The sequence below is a fragment of the Coffea eugenioides genome, chromosome 3 (genome assembly GCF_003713205.1).
Source record: "Coffea eugenioides isolate CCC68of chromosome 3, Ceug_1.0, whole genome shotgun sequence".
NCBI lineage: Eukaryota > Viridiplantae > Streptophyta > Magnoliopsida > Gentianales > Rubiaceae > Coffea > Coffea eugenioides.
Genome location: NC_040037.1, coordinates 24,698,753 through 24,714,049, shown reverse-complemented (window position 1 = coordinate 24,714,049; position 15,297 = coordinate 24,698,753). Strand labels below are relative to the sequence as shown.

The 15,297-nt window shown below is 41.0% G+C and overlaps 1 protein-coding gene across 1 annotated transcript; it reads left to right on the top strand.

Annotated features, from left to right (window-relative positions):
• Positions 1-1,921: 1,921 nt before the first annotated feature.
• LOC113766347 (uncharacterized protein K02A2.6-like) lies at positions 1,922-2,767 on the top strand. Its single transcript, XM_027310549.1, has one exon. It carries the CDS (start codon positions 1,922-1,924, stop codon positions 2,765-2,767), a length of 846 nt encoding a protein of 281 aa, XP_027166350.1.
• The last annotated feature ends 12,530 nt before the right edge of the window (positions 2,768-15,297 follow it).

Sequence of the window (15,297 nt, the reverse complement as noted above, 5' to 3'; positions counted from 1 at the left end):
GGTGTCTACAGTTTGCCCCTCTTTGTTTGAGTTTTGAAAAAACTTGAGACAAAGAAGTAGACACCAAATACTTACCTGTGTTATTTGGCTGCAAAATGATTCCAACAAACAGGAATTTAAACGGGATTGACCCGAACAAAGAATTTAAAACGGGACTGGCCCGAAACAGGAAAATTAAAACCGGACTGACCCGAACAGGAATTTAAAATTGGGACTGACCCGAGGGGACTGACCCAACAGAAATTTAAAATCAAGTGCTCACTGGTGGGACTGACCCATGGTTAGTGGCTAAGTAAAATGAAATGCGCACTAGTGGGATTGACCCACGGCTAGTGGCGATGTAAATGAAATGTAAATGAAAGTACTGGTATGTACGAAAAAACTGTATAAGACTTGCCTGGAAAATTATCCAAAGATTTGCCCCAGTATAATGAATTGGTCAGCGGGATAGAACCCAGCTCTACCGAGGTTGGCGGGTTAAAACCCAGCTCCAACGTGATATAAGCGGTCAGCGGGATAGAACCCAGCTCTACCGAGGTTGGCGGGATAAACCCAGCTCCAACGTGATATAAGCGGTCAGTGGGATAGAACCCAATTCTGCCGAGGTTGGCAGGATAAAACCCAGCTCCAACGTGATATAAGCGGTCAGCGGGATAGAACCCAGTTCTGCCGAGGTTGGCGGGATAAAACCCAGCTCCAATGTGATATAAATGAAGTGCTTACTGGCGGGACAAACCCACGCTCCAGTAGCTGAAAAATGAAATGCTTTGACAATCGGACAGTGGGATTAAATCCGAGCCTGCCGTGATAAAACTTGATTTGATTTTTGATTTTCGATTGATGATTTTTCTTTTTGCTTTTCTTTTTGACTTTTGAGAATCTTTCCAAAAAATTAATTTTGCCCCAGTATGATGAATTTTTGCAAATTGAGCCCATAGTTGATTCTGTATCGCCATGTTGTTGCACCTTTTGATCAAATTTGCTTGCAACATTTTCAAATCTGCCTTTGTTCACCGGAGGACTCTTCCCGACACCAATTCCAGTGCGAGGTGTGATTACTTTCATCTGTGCATGCAATTTTTCCTGTGAAAGAGAAAAGGCAAAGAAATTGCCACCACCATTTGATCCGTTTTCCTTCGAGAATCGTGTAAACATGAGTCTTTCGACGCCTTTATCAACTTTTGCTGCAGCAGCCGATTGGGTTGGATTTCTCACCCTGAGGCTTTTCCGATTTTCAAACTGACCAGGTATGTGCTTTGCTATATTGCGAAGTCTGTGTAGCTGGCTTGGCTGAATTTCAACTGTTCCCAAAAGATGACTGAATCCAAGCATACTTTTTGCAATAAACCACGGGGATTGTCATTCACCACAATTCAATGATAAAGAATGAGGTATGCAAGAAAATTCACATGTCATGTAAAAATGAATATGCACAAGAATGCACACCTAACCATTTGTGCTTAAATTCTACAAAAATGCCATGAATGCAAGTAATTTGGAAAAAAAATGAGTTTCCTAAGAATGTATTTGCAAAAGAATGTTTTACAAAATGACACAGCTTTGGCCAACGGATGTCATATTCGAATCTCTGGGTATCCTTGTTCTGGGATTCAGTATGGCAGAAGTATGACAAAAATGAGGAGAAATCCACATGAACCAGGTCGCCAGCCGTTCCTCCTCGTGCTCGCTTACTGCAAAAACCTTACCTTGGCGCCCTTTCGGGTTTTCACCAAGGTTGCCCCCACCCTTTTTGTTTTTGTTTTGTTTTTCCTTTTTCTTTTCTTTTTCTCTGTTTTTTTTCTCTTTCTTTTGAGGTGCCCTTTCGGGTTTTCACCTAAGGAAGCAATGGAAGAGCTCAACCATAATCGCCTCAGGAGCTCAACCATAATCAACTGCTCCCTGGCCATGCTCAATGTGGAGTATGGATGTAATTGGAACCATTAACCCTCTTGCTTCAAACGGGCATCGATTTATTCTGGTGGCAATTGAATATTTTACTAAGTGGGTCGAGACTGAGTCTTACAAGCATGTGACTAAAAAGGTGGTGGCCGATTTTCTAAGAAAACACATCATTTGTCGTTTTGGTGTGCCAGAGACATTGATCACCGACAATGCCAAGAATCTCGACAATGACATGGTGGATGGATTGTGCGAGCAGTTCAAGATCAAACATCGGAATTCCACTATTTATAGACCGCAGATGAATGGAGCAGTGGAGGCCGCGAATAAAAACTTGAAGAAGACAATCCGCAAAATGACTGAAAGGTATCGTGATTGGCACGAGAAGCTCCCCTACGCATTAATGACATATCGAATGACTATTCGGACTTCTACTAAGGCAATGCCTTACAACCTCATGTACGGAATGGAAGCAGTTCTGCCAGCTGAGGTTGAAATTCCTTCACTGCGCATACTAATGGAGGTCAAATTGGATGAAGCTGATTGGATTAAACAACGTCATGAGCAGTTGTCTTTGATTGATGAGAAGAGATTAAATGCCATTTGTCATGGTCAATGCTATCAAAAGAGAATGGCCCGTGCTTACAACAAGAAGGTCATGGTGCGACTGTTCAAAGAAGGAGACAAAGTGTTGAAACGGATTTTGCCTGTACAAGAGGAGGCTAAAGGCAAGTTTGCCCCAAATTGGCAGGGCCCTTTTGTTGTCAAGAAAATGTTGCCTGGTGGAGCACATATTCTCACTGAAATGGATGGACAAGTTTTTCCCCAACCAATCAATTCATATATGTGTAAGAAATTCTTCATCTGATAAAAGGAAGTTTTCTTTTAAGGTTAATGCAAAGAATGGAATGAAAGTCAGGCCTTCTTTCTTTCCAATTAAACATGATGTCCCTAGTTATCTCTTTTAAACTTTTAGAATAAATTATTTCGGTTGGCAACCCCTGAGGGCTGCAAACCCCACATTGGGGCAAATTTTAATTGAAAAAGAAAAAGAGAAAATCTCAAAAGACAAAAAATAATAGGGGAACAAAAGCAAAAGAAAATGAAAAAACCTCAGTTGAGAATAAATTGGGGCAATTTTAGTAGGGTTAATATGAAGATGTGACCTCAGGTAATTTAACCACTTGTAAAATCCACATTCAAGCCTTAACTTTTCTAAACACCCTACCAGACCCCATTACAAAAACCAAAAGTCCTGACTTCCGTTCTTTGTATCACCTCTTTTAGAAAATTTTCTAATCAAATGGCAAATGATGTCAATACACCTTCACCAATTTTGTAAGGGAAGAATTGTCGTACTGATGCCATCATTTCTTAAAACAGATTTCTGAGTTGATAAGGGTTATCGGCAGGATTTGTTTATCAGGTGAAAACCCGAAAGGGCACCTTTGAGAAGAAAGAGAAAAGAAGAGAAAAAAGAAAAGAAAAGAAAAGAAAAGAAAAAGAGAAAAGAAAAGAAAAGAAAAGAAAAGGAAGGAAAAGAGAAGAAAAGAAAATGAATAAAAGAAAATAAAAGGGTGGGGGCAAACTTAGTGAAAACCTGAAAGGGCGCTAAGGTAGGGTTTTATGTTGAAAGTGAGCTTGGTTTGGAATGGCTGGTGACTCGATTCATTTGAATTTCTCTTCACAGTTGTGGTTCTTTTGCCAGCATTGAACTCCAGAGGGATGATATCCAAATGGATCAAACGTGGCATTCTGCTCGAGAATCAAAGTGTTTTGATTCATAAAATATAAACTGTTGAGTGTACAGATTTATTTCTTTAGAATCAGTTTTGCTTTCTTTCAATAAAGTAAATGATTGTTTTCATGCTATCGAAATTTTCATTTTTGTGTGAATAAAAATATTTTTTCATGAGTTTCATGGTCTCATTTATCTCACTAGATTTATAAAATGGCAATCCCTGTGATTTATTGAAATTATCTGGGTACCAAATGTCATGTTTGATAGGCATTGGAAGTTAAAAAGATTTGATGCAGCTCGCAAAGCAGAGTTGAAGTTCTGCTACATCAGGAATTTATCAAAAGGCAATCCCTGTGATTTATTGAATTTACCTGGATACCAAGTGTCTTATTAGCATTAGAAGTTAAGAAAATGTGATGTAATTCGAGGAGCGAAGTTGAGTCGGAAATTTATCAAATGGCAACCCCTGTGATTGACTAGATACCAAGGATCTTGTTAATATTGGAAGTTGAGGAAATTTGACACAGTTCGCAGAGTAAAGTTAAATTTTCACTACATCAGGGGAAAAACGTCCAAATACTCATGTTTACACTTTTCTTGAAGGCAAGATTGATCAGATGGTGGTGGCATTATCTATCATTATGAGTATTTCTCTTTTGCAGGTCCAACGGTCCAATAGCATCATACTGGGGCAAATTTTTTGGAAGAAGAAATCATCTGTCTCTATTTCAAAATTCTACAAAAGGCACTTTTTAATTTCTCGGTAGGACCGGGTTTTATCCCGTTGATGTGACAGCCCCACCTCCCCCTAAGGCGAACCAAAGGGTTCAGCGGGCCGCCTGCCCAGCTCTCACCGGGACTCAGTCGTTCACTCACACAAATCAGAAATAGAACCACAAGAAAGAGCAAAACGAGGATCCAAAACTTAAAACAAAGCTTATATACATTGCTATCTCAGAAAGAAGTACAACCGTCGAGAATACAAAAGTTCTCAAGTCACCACAAACCATTAATTAACCAATACTAGAACAAAAGTAACTTGTATATTCAACTCACCTCAAATTCAAGAGAGCTACCAACTTAGAGCTTCCCTTCAAAAACCAATCCATCCAAAGCTTTAAACCACCATAGTGCACCCTTGTGTGAAATATTGTCCAAAACCATCGGTGAAATCACAAGATTCAAAGAAGGAAATCAAAGGGAAGAAATGGAGTTTTTTCTTTTCTCTCAAAGCTCACGGACGAACCAGGGAAGAAATGAGATATTTTGGGTGCAAAAGTGGAATAAAAAAGGAGGAAACAGCCGGTCAAAGCTCATGACCGACTCTGCCACGTCAGAATCCGGCCGGAATCTGGCCGGATTTCCGGCCGGATTCTTGGCCGGATTCAAGGCAGTGGCCAATTCAATTTTTTTTTTCAAAACTGCAAGGCAATCCGGCCAGCTATCCGGCCAGAAACTGGCCTGATTTCCGGCCGGATTTGGCCCCTGTCGTTTTTCAAAACTTTTCTTTTCTTTTCCAAGTTGAAAAGCTGTGCCACTCCGCTCAAACAACAACTATATATATCAAATGCAAACCCTCCTTCATACGGGGCGTCACAATCTCCCCTCCTTAAACGAATGTCGTCCTCGACATTCCACTTGCACTAATCAAGTCAAGAATCCCTTAGACGGCACTCAAGCCTCCAAACAAGCACTAAGAATCAAACAACACCAACTTGTCTGAATTTCGGTCCTAGAAGCAATCACTTAACCATACCCACAGTCCGGCATCCTAAACTTTAAGCCTAGGACACACTACAGAGATCTGAAGCCTAAGCTCTGATACCAATTGTCACGGCCCCACCTCCCCCTAAGGCGAACCAGAGGGTTCGGCGGGCCGCGTGCTCGGCTCTCGCCGGGACTCAGTCGTTCACTACATTCCTCAAACGAATTACAAATGTTCCAACATTTACATATCAAAAGCGAAGCGTCCACGCTTCCACTGCGCCACTCTGATCCTTGATACCAACTATTATACAGGAGGAAGTCCAAAGCTAGACTATTACACATCCAATCAATTCTAAACATTCAATACAATCCCAATATGAACGATTACACAAAAGGAAATCCAAGTTCAATCCATACATGATATAATCCATGATAAACACTACAAGCCACTCCTTCGCCTTGAGCCCTGTGGAGGGAAATAAAATATTTTGGGGTGAGCTAGAAGCTCAGCGAGTAACTAATAAAATCAGTTATCAAATCAGTTTCACAATCGTTCATTTCAATAATGTCATGCTTCAACAATCAATGCACTTACATTTCTCTCATGAGCCAGTGAAATCATGGTACTTAGACGTCCAACGCTCCAAACAATCATTTAACATTGAACATTAACATTGAACATTAACATTGAACATTGAGAAAGAGCCCATTGGTGCTCTACAGGAACATTAAACGGTGGAGGAGACGTCGGAGTCTAGCACACGAATTCCAAGTACTCATTTGAGCCAAAACATGTCAAGAACTTATATGCCGGCACACAGGATATGCAATCAAAGAAACGATGCAAGAAACATTTTAAAGTAACGTTGCAAGTAGTTTAAGGTCACTCACCTCCACGGCTAATAATCCTTGTCCAATATAGCTAAATACCAAACCAGAACCGTAATTGCAGGTTTGCAAATCACACTATGCTGTAATCAGTACAACTCAGTCTATGCAGGTCCAAATGCATTGATTCCAAAGGCATGCGGTAGCTAAGACATCAAGCTACATTTCATCAGAAGACACCAACATCCAAATCCAAAGAAATTCCAGTCAAAACATCCAATTTCAGACGCAGTTCGTACATTCTGATCAACCCAGAACAGCAACAGTAAAATCGACATATCTCATTCTACACTACTCCAATTGCCCTGAAATTTTACAGGCACCTCAAAAACATCAATACCTACAACTTTCATGTTTTAAGCAAAGACCAATTCGGCCTCTAACCATATGATACAAAACCGGACAGAAAGGGGGTTATGAAACCCTAACTTTTCACATTTCCTTCCAAATCCAAAATTGGTTGCAATTACCAATCATTTATACCTACTAGAGTCATTAACCATCAATTCCCATCATCAAAGATATCCACAACCTCACATTCATATTAAACCAGAAAATTCCTCAATAAATTGAAAACTTCACCATCAATTCCTTCAACCTATGACATACTCCACAAAATAACACACATGGCCACCACAAACCATTAATTAACCAATACTAGAACAAAAGTAACTTGTATATTCAACTCACCTCAAATTCAAGAGAGCTACCAACTTAGAGCTTCCCTTCAAAAACCAATCCATCCAAAGCTTTAAACCACCATAGTGCACCCTTGTGTGAAATATTGTCCAAAACCATCGGTGAAATCACAAGATTCAAAGAAGGAAATCAAAGGGAAGAAATGGAGTTTTTTCTTTTCTCTCAAAGCTCACGGACGAACCAGGGAAGAAATGAGATATTTTGGGTGCAAAAGTGGAATAAAAAAGGAGGAAACAGCCGGTCAAAGCTCATGACCGACTCTGCCACGTCAGAATCCGGCCGGAATCTGGCCGGATTTCCGGCCGGATTCTTGGCCGGATTCAAGGCAGTGGCCAATTCAATTTTTTTTTTCAAAACTGCAAGGCAATCCGGCCAGCTATCCGGCCAGAAACTGGCCTGATTTCCGGCCGGATTTGGCCCCTGTCGTTTTTCAAAACTTTTCTTTTCTTTTCCAAGTTGAAAAGCTGTGCCACTCCGCTCAAACAACAACTATATATATCAAATGCAAACCCTCCTTCATACGGGGCGTCACAATCTCCCCTCCTTAAACGAATGTCGTCCTCGACATTCCACTTGCACTAATCAAGTCAAGAATCCCTTAGACGGCACTCAAGCCTCCAAACAAGCACTAAGAATCAAACAACACCAACTTGTCTGAATTTCGGTCCTAGAAGCAATCACTTAACCATACCCACAGTCCGGCATCCTAAACTTTAAGCCTAGGACACACTACAGAGATCTGAAGCCTAAGCTCTGATACCAATTGTCACGGCCCCACCTCCCCCTAAGGCGAACCAGAGGGTTCGGCGGGCCGCGTGCTCGGCTCTCGCCGGGACTCAGTCGTTCACTACATTCCTCAAACGAATTACAAATGTTCCAACATTTACATATCAAAAGCGAAGCGTCCACGCTTCCACTGCGCCACTCTGATCCTTGATACCAACTATTATACAGGAGGAAGTCCAAAGCTAGACTATTACACATCCAATCAATTCTAAACATTCAATACAATCCCAATATGAACGATTACACAAAAGGAAATCCAAGTTCAATCCATACATGATATAATCCATGATAAACACTACAAGCCACTCCTTCGCCTTGAGCCCTGTGGAGGGAAATAAAATATTTTGGGGTGAGCTAGAAGCTCAGCGAGTAACTAATAAAATCAGTTATCAAATCAGTTTCACAATCGTTCATTTCAATAATGTCATGCTTCAACAATCAATGCACTTACATTTCTCTCATGAGCCAGTGAAATCATGGTACTTAGACGTCCAACGCTCCAAACAATCATTTAACATTGAACATTAACATTGAACATTAACATTGAACATTGAGAAAGAGCCCATTGGTGCTCTACAGGAACATTAAACGGTGGAGGAGACGTCGGAGTCTAGCACACGAATTCCAAGTACTCATTTGAGCCAAAACATGTCAAGAACTTATATGCCGGCACACAGGATATGCAATCAAAGAAACGATGCAAGAAACATTTTAAAGTAACGTTGCAAGTAGTTTAAGGTCACTCACCTCCACGGCTAATAATCCTTGTCCAATATAGCTAAATACCAAACCAGAACCGTAATTGCAGGTTTGCAAATCACACTATGCTGTAATCAGTACAACTCAGTCTATGCAGGTCCAAATGCATTGATTCCAAAGGCATGCGGTAGCTAAGACATCAAGCTACATTTCATCAGAAGACACCAACATCCAAATCCAAAGAAATTCCAGTCAAAACATCCAATTTCAGACGCAGTTCGTACATTCTGATCAACCCAGAACAGCAACAGTAAAATCGACATATCTCATTCTACACTACTCCAATTGCCCTGAAATTTTACAGGCACCTCAAAAACATCAATACCTACAACTTTCATGTTTTAAGCAAAGACCAATTCGGCCTCTAACCATATGATACAAAACCGGACAGAAAGGGGGTTATGAAACCCTAACTTTTCACATTTCCTTCCAAATCCAAAATTGGTTGCAATTACCAATCATTTATACCTACTAGAGTCATTAACCATCAATTCCCATCATCAAAGATATCCACAACCTCACATTCATATTAAACCAGAAAATTCCTCAATAAATTGAAAACTTCACCATCAATTCCTTCAACCTATGACATACTCCACAAAATAACACACATGGCCACCACAAACCATTAATTAACCAATACTAGAACAAAAGTAACTTGTATATTCAACTCACCTCAAATTCAAGAGAGCTACCAACTTAGAGCTTCCCTTCAAAAACCAATCCATCCAAAGCTTTAAACCACCATAGTGCACCCTTGTGTGAAATATTGTCCAAAACCATCGGTGAAATCACAAGATTCAAAGAAGGAAATCAAAGGGAAGAAATGGAGTTTTTTCTTTTCTCTCAAAGCTCACGGACGAACCAGGGAAGAAATGAGATATTTTGGGTGCAAAAGTGGAATAAAAAAGGAGGAAACAGCCGGTCAAAGCTCATGACCGACTCTGCCACGTCAGAATCCGGCCGGAATCTGGCCGGATTTCCGGCCGGATTCTTGGCCGGATTCAAGGCAGTGGCCAATTCAATTTTTTTTTTCAAAACTGCAAGGCAATCCGGCCAGCTATCCGGCCAGAAACTGGCCTGATTTCCGGCCGGATTTGGCCCCTGTCGTTTTTCAAAACTTTTCTTTTCTTTTCCAAGTTGAAAAGCTGTGCCACTCCGCTCAAACAACAACTATATATATCAAATGCAAACCCTCCTTCATACGGGGCGTCACAATCTCCCCTCCTTAAACGAATGTCGTCCTCGACATTCCACTTGCACTAATCAAGTCAAGAATCCCTTAGACGGCACTCAAGCCTCCAAACAAGCACTAAGAATCAAACAACACCAACTTGTCTGAATTTCGGTCCTAGAAGCAATCACTTAACCATACCCACAGTCCGGCATCCTAAACTTTAAGCCTAGGACACACTACAGAGATCTGAAGCCTAAGCTCTGATACCAATTGTCACGGCCCCACCTCCCCCTAAGGCGAACCAGAGGGTTCGGCGGGCCGCGTGCTCGGCTCTCGCCGGGACTCAGTCGTTCACTACATTCCTCAAACGAATTACAAATGTTCCAACATTTACATATCAAAAGCGAAGCGTCCACGCTTCCACTGCGCCACTCTGATCCTTGATACCAACTATTATACAGGAGGAAGTCCAAAGCTAGACTATTACACATCCAATCAATTCTAAACATTCAATACAATCCCAATATGAACGATTACACAAAAGGAAATCCAAGTTCAATCCATACATGATATAATCCATGATAAACACTACAAGCCACTCCTTCGCCTTGAGCCCTGTGGAGGGAAATAAAATATTTTGGGGTGAGCTAGAAGCTCAGCGAGTAACTAATAAAATCAGTTATCAAATCAGTTTCACAATCGTTCATTTCAATAATGTCATGCTTCAACAATCAATGCACTTACATTTCTCTCATGAGCCAGTGAAATCATGGTACTTAGACGTCCAACGCTCCAAACAATCATTTAACATTGAACATTAACATTGAACATTAACATTGAACATTGAGAAAGAGCCCATTGGTGCTCTACAGGAACATTAAACGGTGGAGGAGACGTCGGAGTCTAGCACACGAATTCCAAGTACTCATTTGAGCCAAAACATGTCAAGAACTTATATGCCGGCACACAGGATATGCAATCAAAGAAACGATGCAAGAAACATTTTAAAGTAACGTTGCAAGTAGTTTAAGGTCACTCACCTCCACGGCTAATAATCCTTGTCCAATATAGCTAAATACCAAACCAGAACCGTAATTGCAGGTTTGCAAATCACACTATGCTGTAATCAGTACAACTCAGTCTATGCAGGTCCAAATGCATTGATTCCAAAGGCATGCGGTAGCTAAGACATCAAGCTACATTTCATCAGAAGACACCAACATCCAAATCCAAAGAAATTCCAGTCAAAACATCCAATTTCAGACGCAGTTCGTACATTCTGATCAACCCAGAACAGCAACAGTAAAATCGACATATCTCATTCTACACTACTCCAATTGCCCTGAAATTTTACAGGCACCTCAAAAACATCAATACCTACAACTTTCATGTTTTAAGCAAAGACCAATTCGGCCTCTAACCATATGATACAAAACCGGACAGAAAGGGGGTTATGAAACCCTAACTTTTCACATTTCCTTCCAAATCCAAAATTGGTTGCAATTACCAATCATTTATACCTACTAGAGTCATTAACCATCAATTCCCATCATCAAAGATATCCACAACCTCACATTCATATTAAACCAGAAAATTCCTCAATAAATTGAAAACTTCACCATCAATTCCTTCAACCTATGACATACTCCACAAAATAACACACATGGCCACCACAAACCATTAATTAACCAATACTAGAACAAAAGTAACTTGTATATTCAACTCACCTCAAATTCAAGAGAGCTACCAACTTAGAGCTTCCCTTCAAAAACCAATCCATCCAAAGCTTTAAACCACCATAGAGAGCACTTGTGTGAAATATTTGCCAAAACCATCGGTGAAATCTCAAGATTCAAAGAAGGAAATCAAAGGGAAGAAATGGAGTTTTTTCTTTTCTCTCAAAGCTCACGGACGAACCAGGGAAGAAATGAGATATTTTGGGTGCAAAAGTGGAATAAAAAAGGAGGAAACAGCCGGTCAAAGCTCATGACCGACTCTGCCACGTCAGAATCCGGCCGGAATCTGGCCGGATTTCCCTTGGCCGGATTCAAGGCAGTGGCCAATTCAATTTTTTTTTTCAAAACTGCAAGGCAATCCGGCCAGCTATCCGGCCAGAAACTGGCCTGATTTCCGGCCGGATTTGGCCCCTGTCGTTTTTCAAAACTTTTCTTTTCTTTTCCAAGTTGAAAAGCTGTGCCACTCCGCTCAAACAACAACTATATATATCAAATGCAAACCCTCCTTCATACGGGGCGTCACAATCTCCCCTCCTTAAACGAATGTCGTCCTCGACATTCCACTTGCACTAATCAAGTCAAGAATCCCTTAGACGGCACTCAAGCCTCCAAACAAGCACTAAGAATCAAACAACACCAACTTGTCTGAATTTCGGTCCTAGAAGCAATCACTTAACCATACCCACAGTCCGGCATCCTAAACTTTAAGCCTAGGACACACTACAGAGATCTGAAGCCTAAGCTCTGATACCAATTGTCACGGCCCCACCTCCCCCTAAGGCGAACCAGAGGGTTCGGCGGGCCGCGTGCTCGGCTCTCGCCGGGACTCAGTCGTTCACTACATTCCTCAAACGAATTACAAATGTTCCAACATTTACATATCAAAAGCGAAGCGTCCACGCTTCCACTGCGCCACTCTGATCCTTGATACCAACTATTATACAGGAGGAAGTCCAAAGCTAGACTATTACACATCCAATCAATTCTAAACATTCAATACAATCCCAATATGAACGATTACACAAAAGGAAATCCAAGTTCAATCCATACATGATATAATCCATGATAAACACTACAAGCCACTCCTTCGCCTTGAGCCCTGTGGAGGGAAATAAAATATTTTGGGGTGAGCTAGAAGCTCAGCGAGTAACTAATAAAATCAGTTATCAAATCAGTTTCACAATCGTTCATTTCAATAATGTCATGCTTCAACAATCAATGCACTTACATTTCTCTCATGAGCCAGTGAAATCATGGTACTTAGACGTCCAACGCTCCAAACAATCATTTAACATTGAACATTAACATTGAACATTAACATTGAACATTGAGAAAGAGCCCATTGGTGCTCTACAGGAACATTAAACGGTGGAGGAGACGTCGGAGTCTAGCACACGAATTCCAAGTACTCATTTGAGCCAAAACATGTCAAGAACTTATATGCCGGCACACAGGATATGCAATCAAAGAAACGATGCAAGAAACATTTTAAAGTAACGTTGCAAGTAGTTTAAGGTCACTCACCTCCACGGCTAATAATCCTTGTCCAATATAGCTAAATACCAAACCAGAACCGTAATTGCAGGTTTGCAAATCACACTATGCTGTAATCAGTACAACTCAGTCTATGCAGGTCCAAATGCATTGATTCCAAAGGCATGCGGTAGCTAAGACATCAAGCTACATTTCATCAGAAGACACCAACATCCAAATCCAAAGAAATTCCAGTCAAAACATCCAATTTCAGACGCAGTTCGTACATTCTGATCAACCCAGAACAGCAACAGTAAAATCGACATATCTCATTCTACACTACTCCAATTGCCCTGAAATTTTACAGGCACCTCAAAAACATCAATACCTACAACTTTCATGTTTTAAGCAAAGACCAATTCGGCCTCTAACCATATGATACAAAACCGGACAGAAAGGGGGTTATGAAACCCTAACTTTTCACATTTCCTTCCAAATCCAAAATTGGTTGCAATTACCAATCATTTATACCTACTAGAGTCATTAACCATCAATTCCCATCATCAAAGATATCCACAACCTCACATTCATATTAAACCAGAAAATTCCTCAATAAATTGAAAACTTCACCATCAATTCCTTCAACCTATGACATACTCCACAAAATAACACACATGGCCACCACAAACCATTAATTAACCAATACTAGAACAAAAGTAACTTGTATATTCAACTCACCTCAAATTCAAGAGAGCTACCAACTTAGAGCTTCCCTTCAAAAACCAATCCATCCAAAGCTTTAAACCACCATAGTGCACCCTTGTGTGAAATATTGTCCAAAACCATCGGTGAAATCACAAGATTCAAAGAAGGAAATCAAAGGGAAGAAATGGAGTTTTTTCTTTTCTCTCAAAGCTCACGGACGAACCAGGGAAGAAATGAGATATTTTGGGTGCAAAAGTGGAATAAAAAAGGAGGAAACAGCCGGTCAAAGCTCATGACCGACTCTGCCACGTCAGAATCCGGCCGGAATCTGGCCGGATTTCCGGCCGGATTCTTGGCCGGATTCAAGGCAGTGGCCAATTCAATTTTTTTTTTCAAAACTGCAAGGCAATCCGGCCAGCTATCCGGCCAGAAACTGGCCTGATTTCCGGCCGGATTTGGCCCCTGTCGTTTTTCAAAACTTTTCTTTTCTTTTCCAAGTTGAAAAGCTGTGCCACTCCGCTCAAACAACAACTATATATATCAAATGCAAACCCTCCTTCATACGGGGCGTCACAATCTCCCCTCCTTAAACGAATGTCGTCCTCGACATTCCACTTGCACTAATCAAGTCAAGAATCCCTTAGACGGCACTCAAGCCTCCAAACAAGCACTAAGAATCAAACAACACCAACTTGTCTGAATTTCGGTCCTAGAAGCAATCACTTAACCATACCCACAGTCCGGCATCCTAAACTTTAAGCCTAGGACACACTACAGAGATCTGAAGCCTAAGCTCTGATACCAATTGTCACGGCCCCACCTCCCCCTAAGGCGAACCAGAGGGTTCGGCGGGCCGCGTGCTCGGCTCTCGCCGGGACTCAGTCGTTCACTACATTCCTCAAACGAATTACAAATGTTCCAACATTTACATATCAAAAGCGAAGCGTCCACGCTTCCACTGCGCCACTCTGATCCTTGATACCAACTATTATACAGGAGGAAGTCCAAAGCTAGACTATTACACATCCAATCAATTCTAAACATTCAATACAATCCCAATATGAACGATTACACAAAAGGAAATCCAAGTTCAATCCATACATGATATAATCCATGATAAACACTACAAGCCACTCCTTCGCCTTGAGCCCTGTGGAGGGAAATAAAATATTTTGGGGTGAGCTAGAAGCTCAGCGAGTAACTAATAAAATCAGTTATCAAATCAGTTTCACAATCGTTCATTTCAATAATGTCATGCTTCAACAATCAATGCACTTACATTTCTCTCATGAGCCAGTGAAATCATGGTACTTAGACGTCCAACGCTCCAAACAATCATTTAACATTGAACATTAACATTGAACATTAACATTGAACATTGAGAAAGAGCCCATTGGTGCTCTACAGGAACATTAAACGGTGGAGGAGACGTCGGAGTCTAGCACACGAATTCCAAGTACTCATTTGAGCCAAAACATGTCAAGAACTTATATGCCGGCACACAGGATATGCAATCAAAGAAACGATGCAAGAAACATTTTAAAGTAACGTTGCAAGTAGTTTAAGGTCACTCACCTCCACGGCTAATAATCCTTGTCCAATATAGCTAAATACCAAACCAGAACCGTAATTGCAGGTTTGCAAATCACACTATGCTGTAATCAGTACAACTCAGTCTATGCAGGTCCAAATGCATTGATTCCAAAGGCATGCGGTAGCTAAGACAT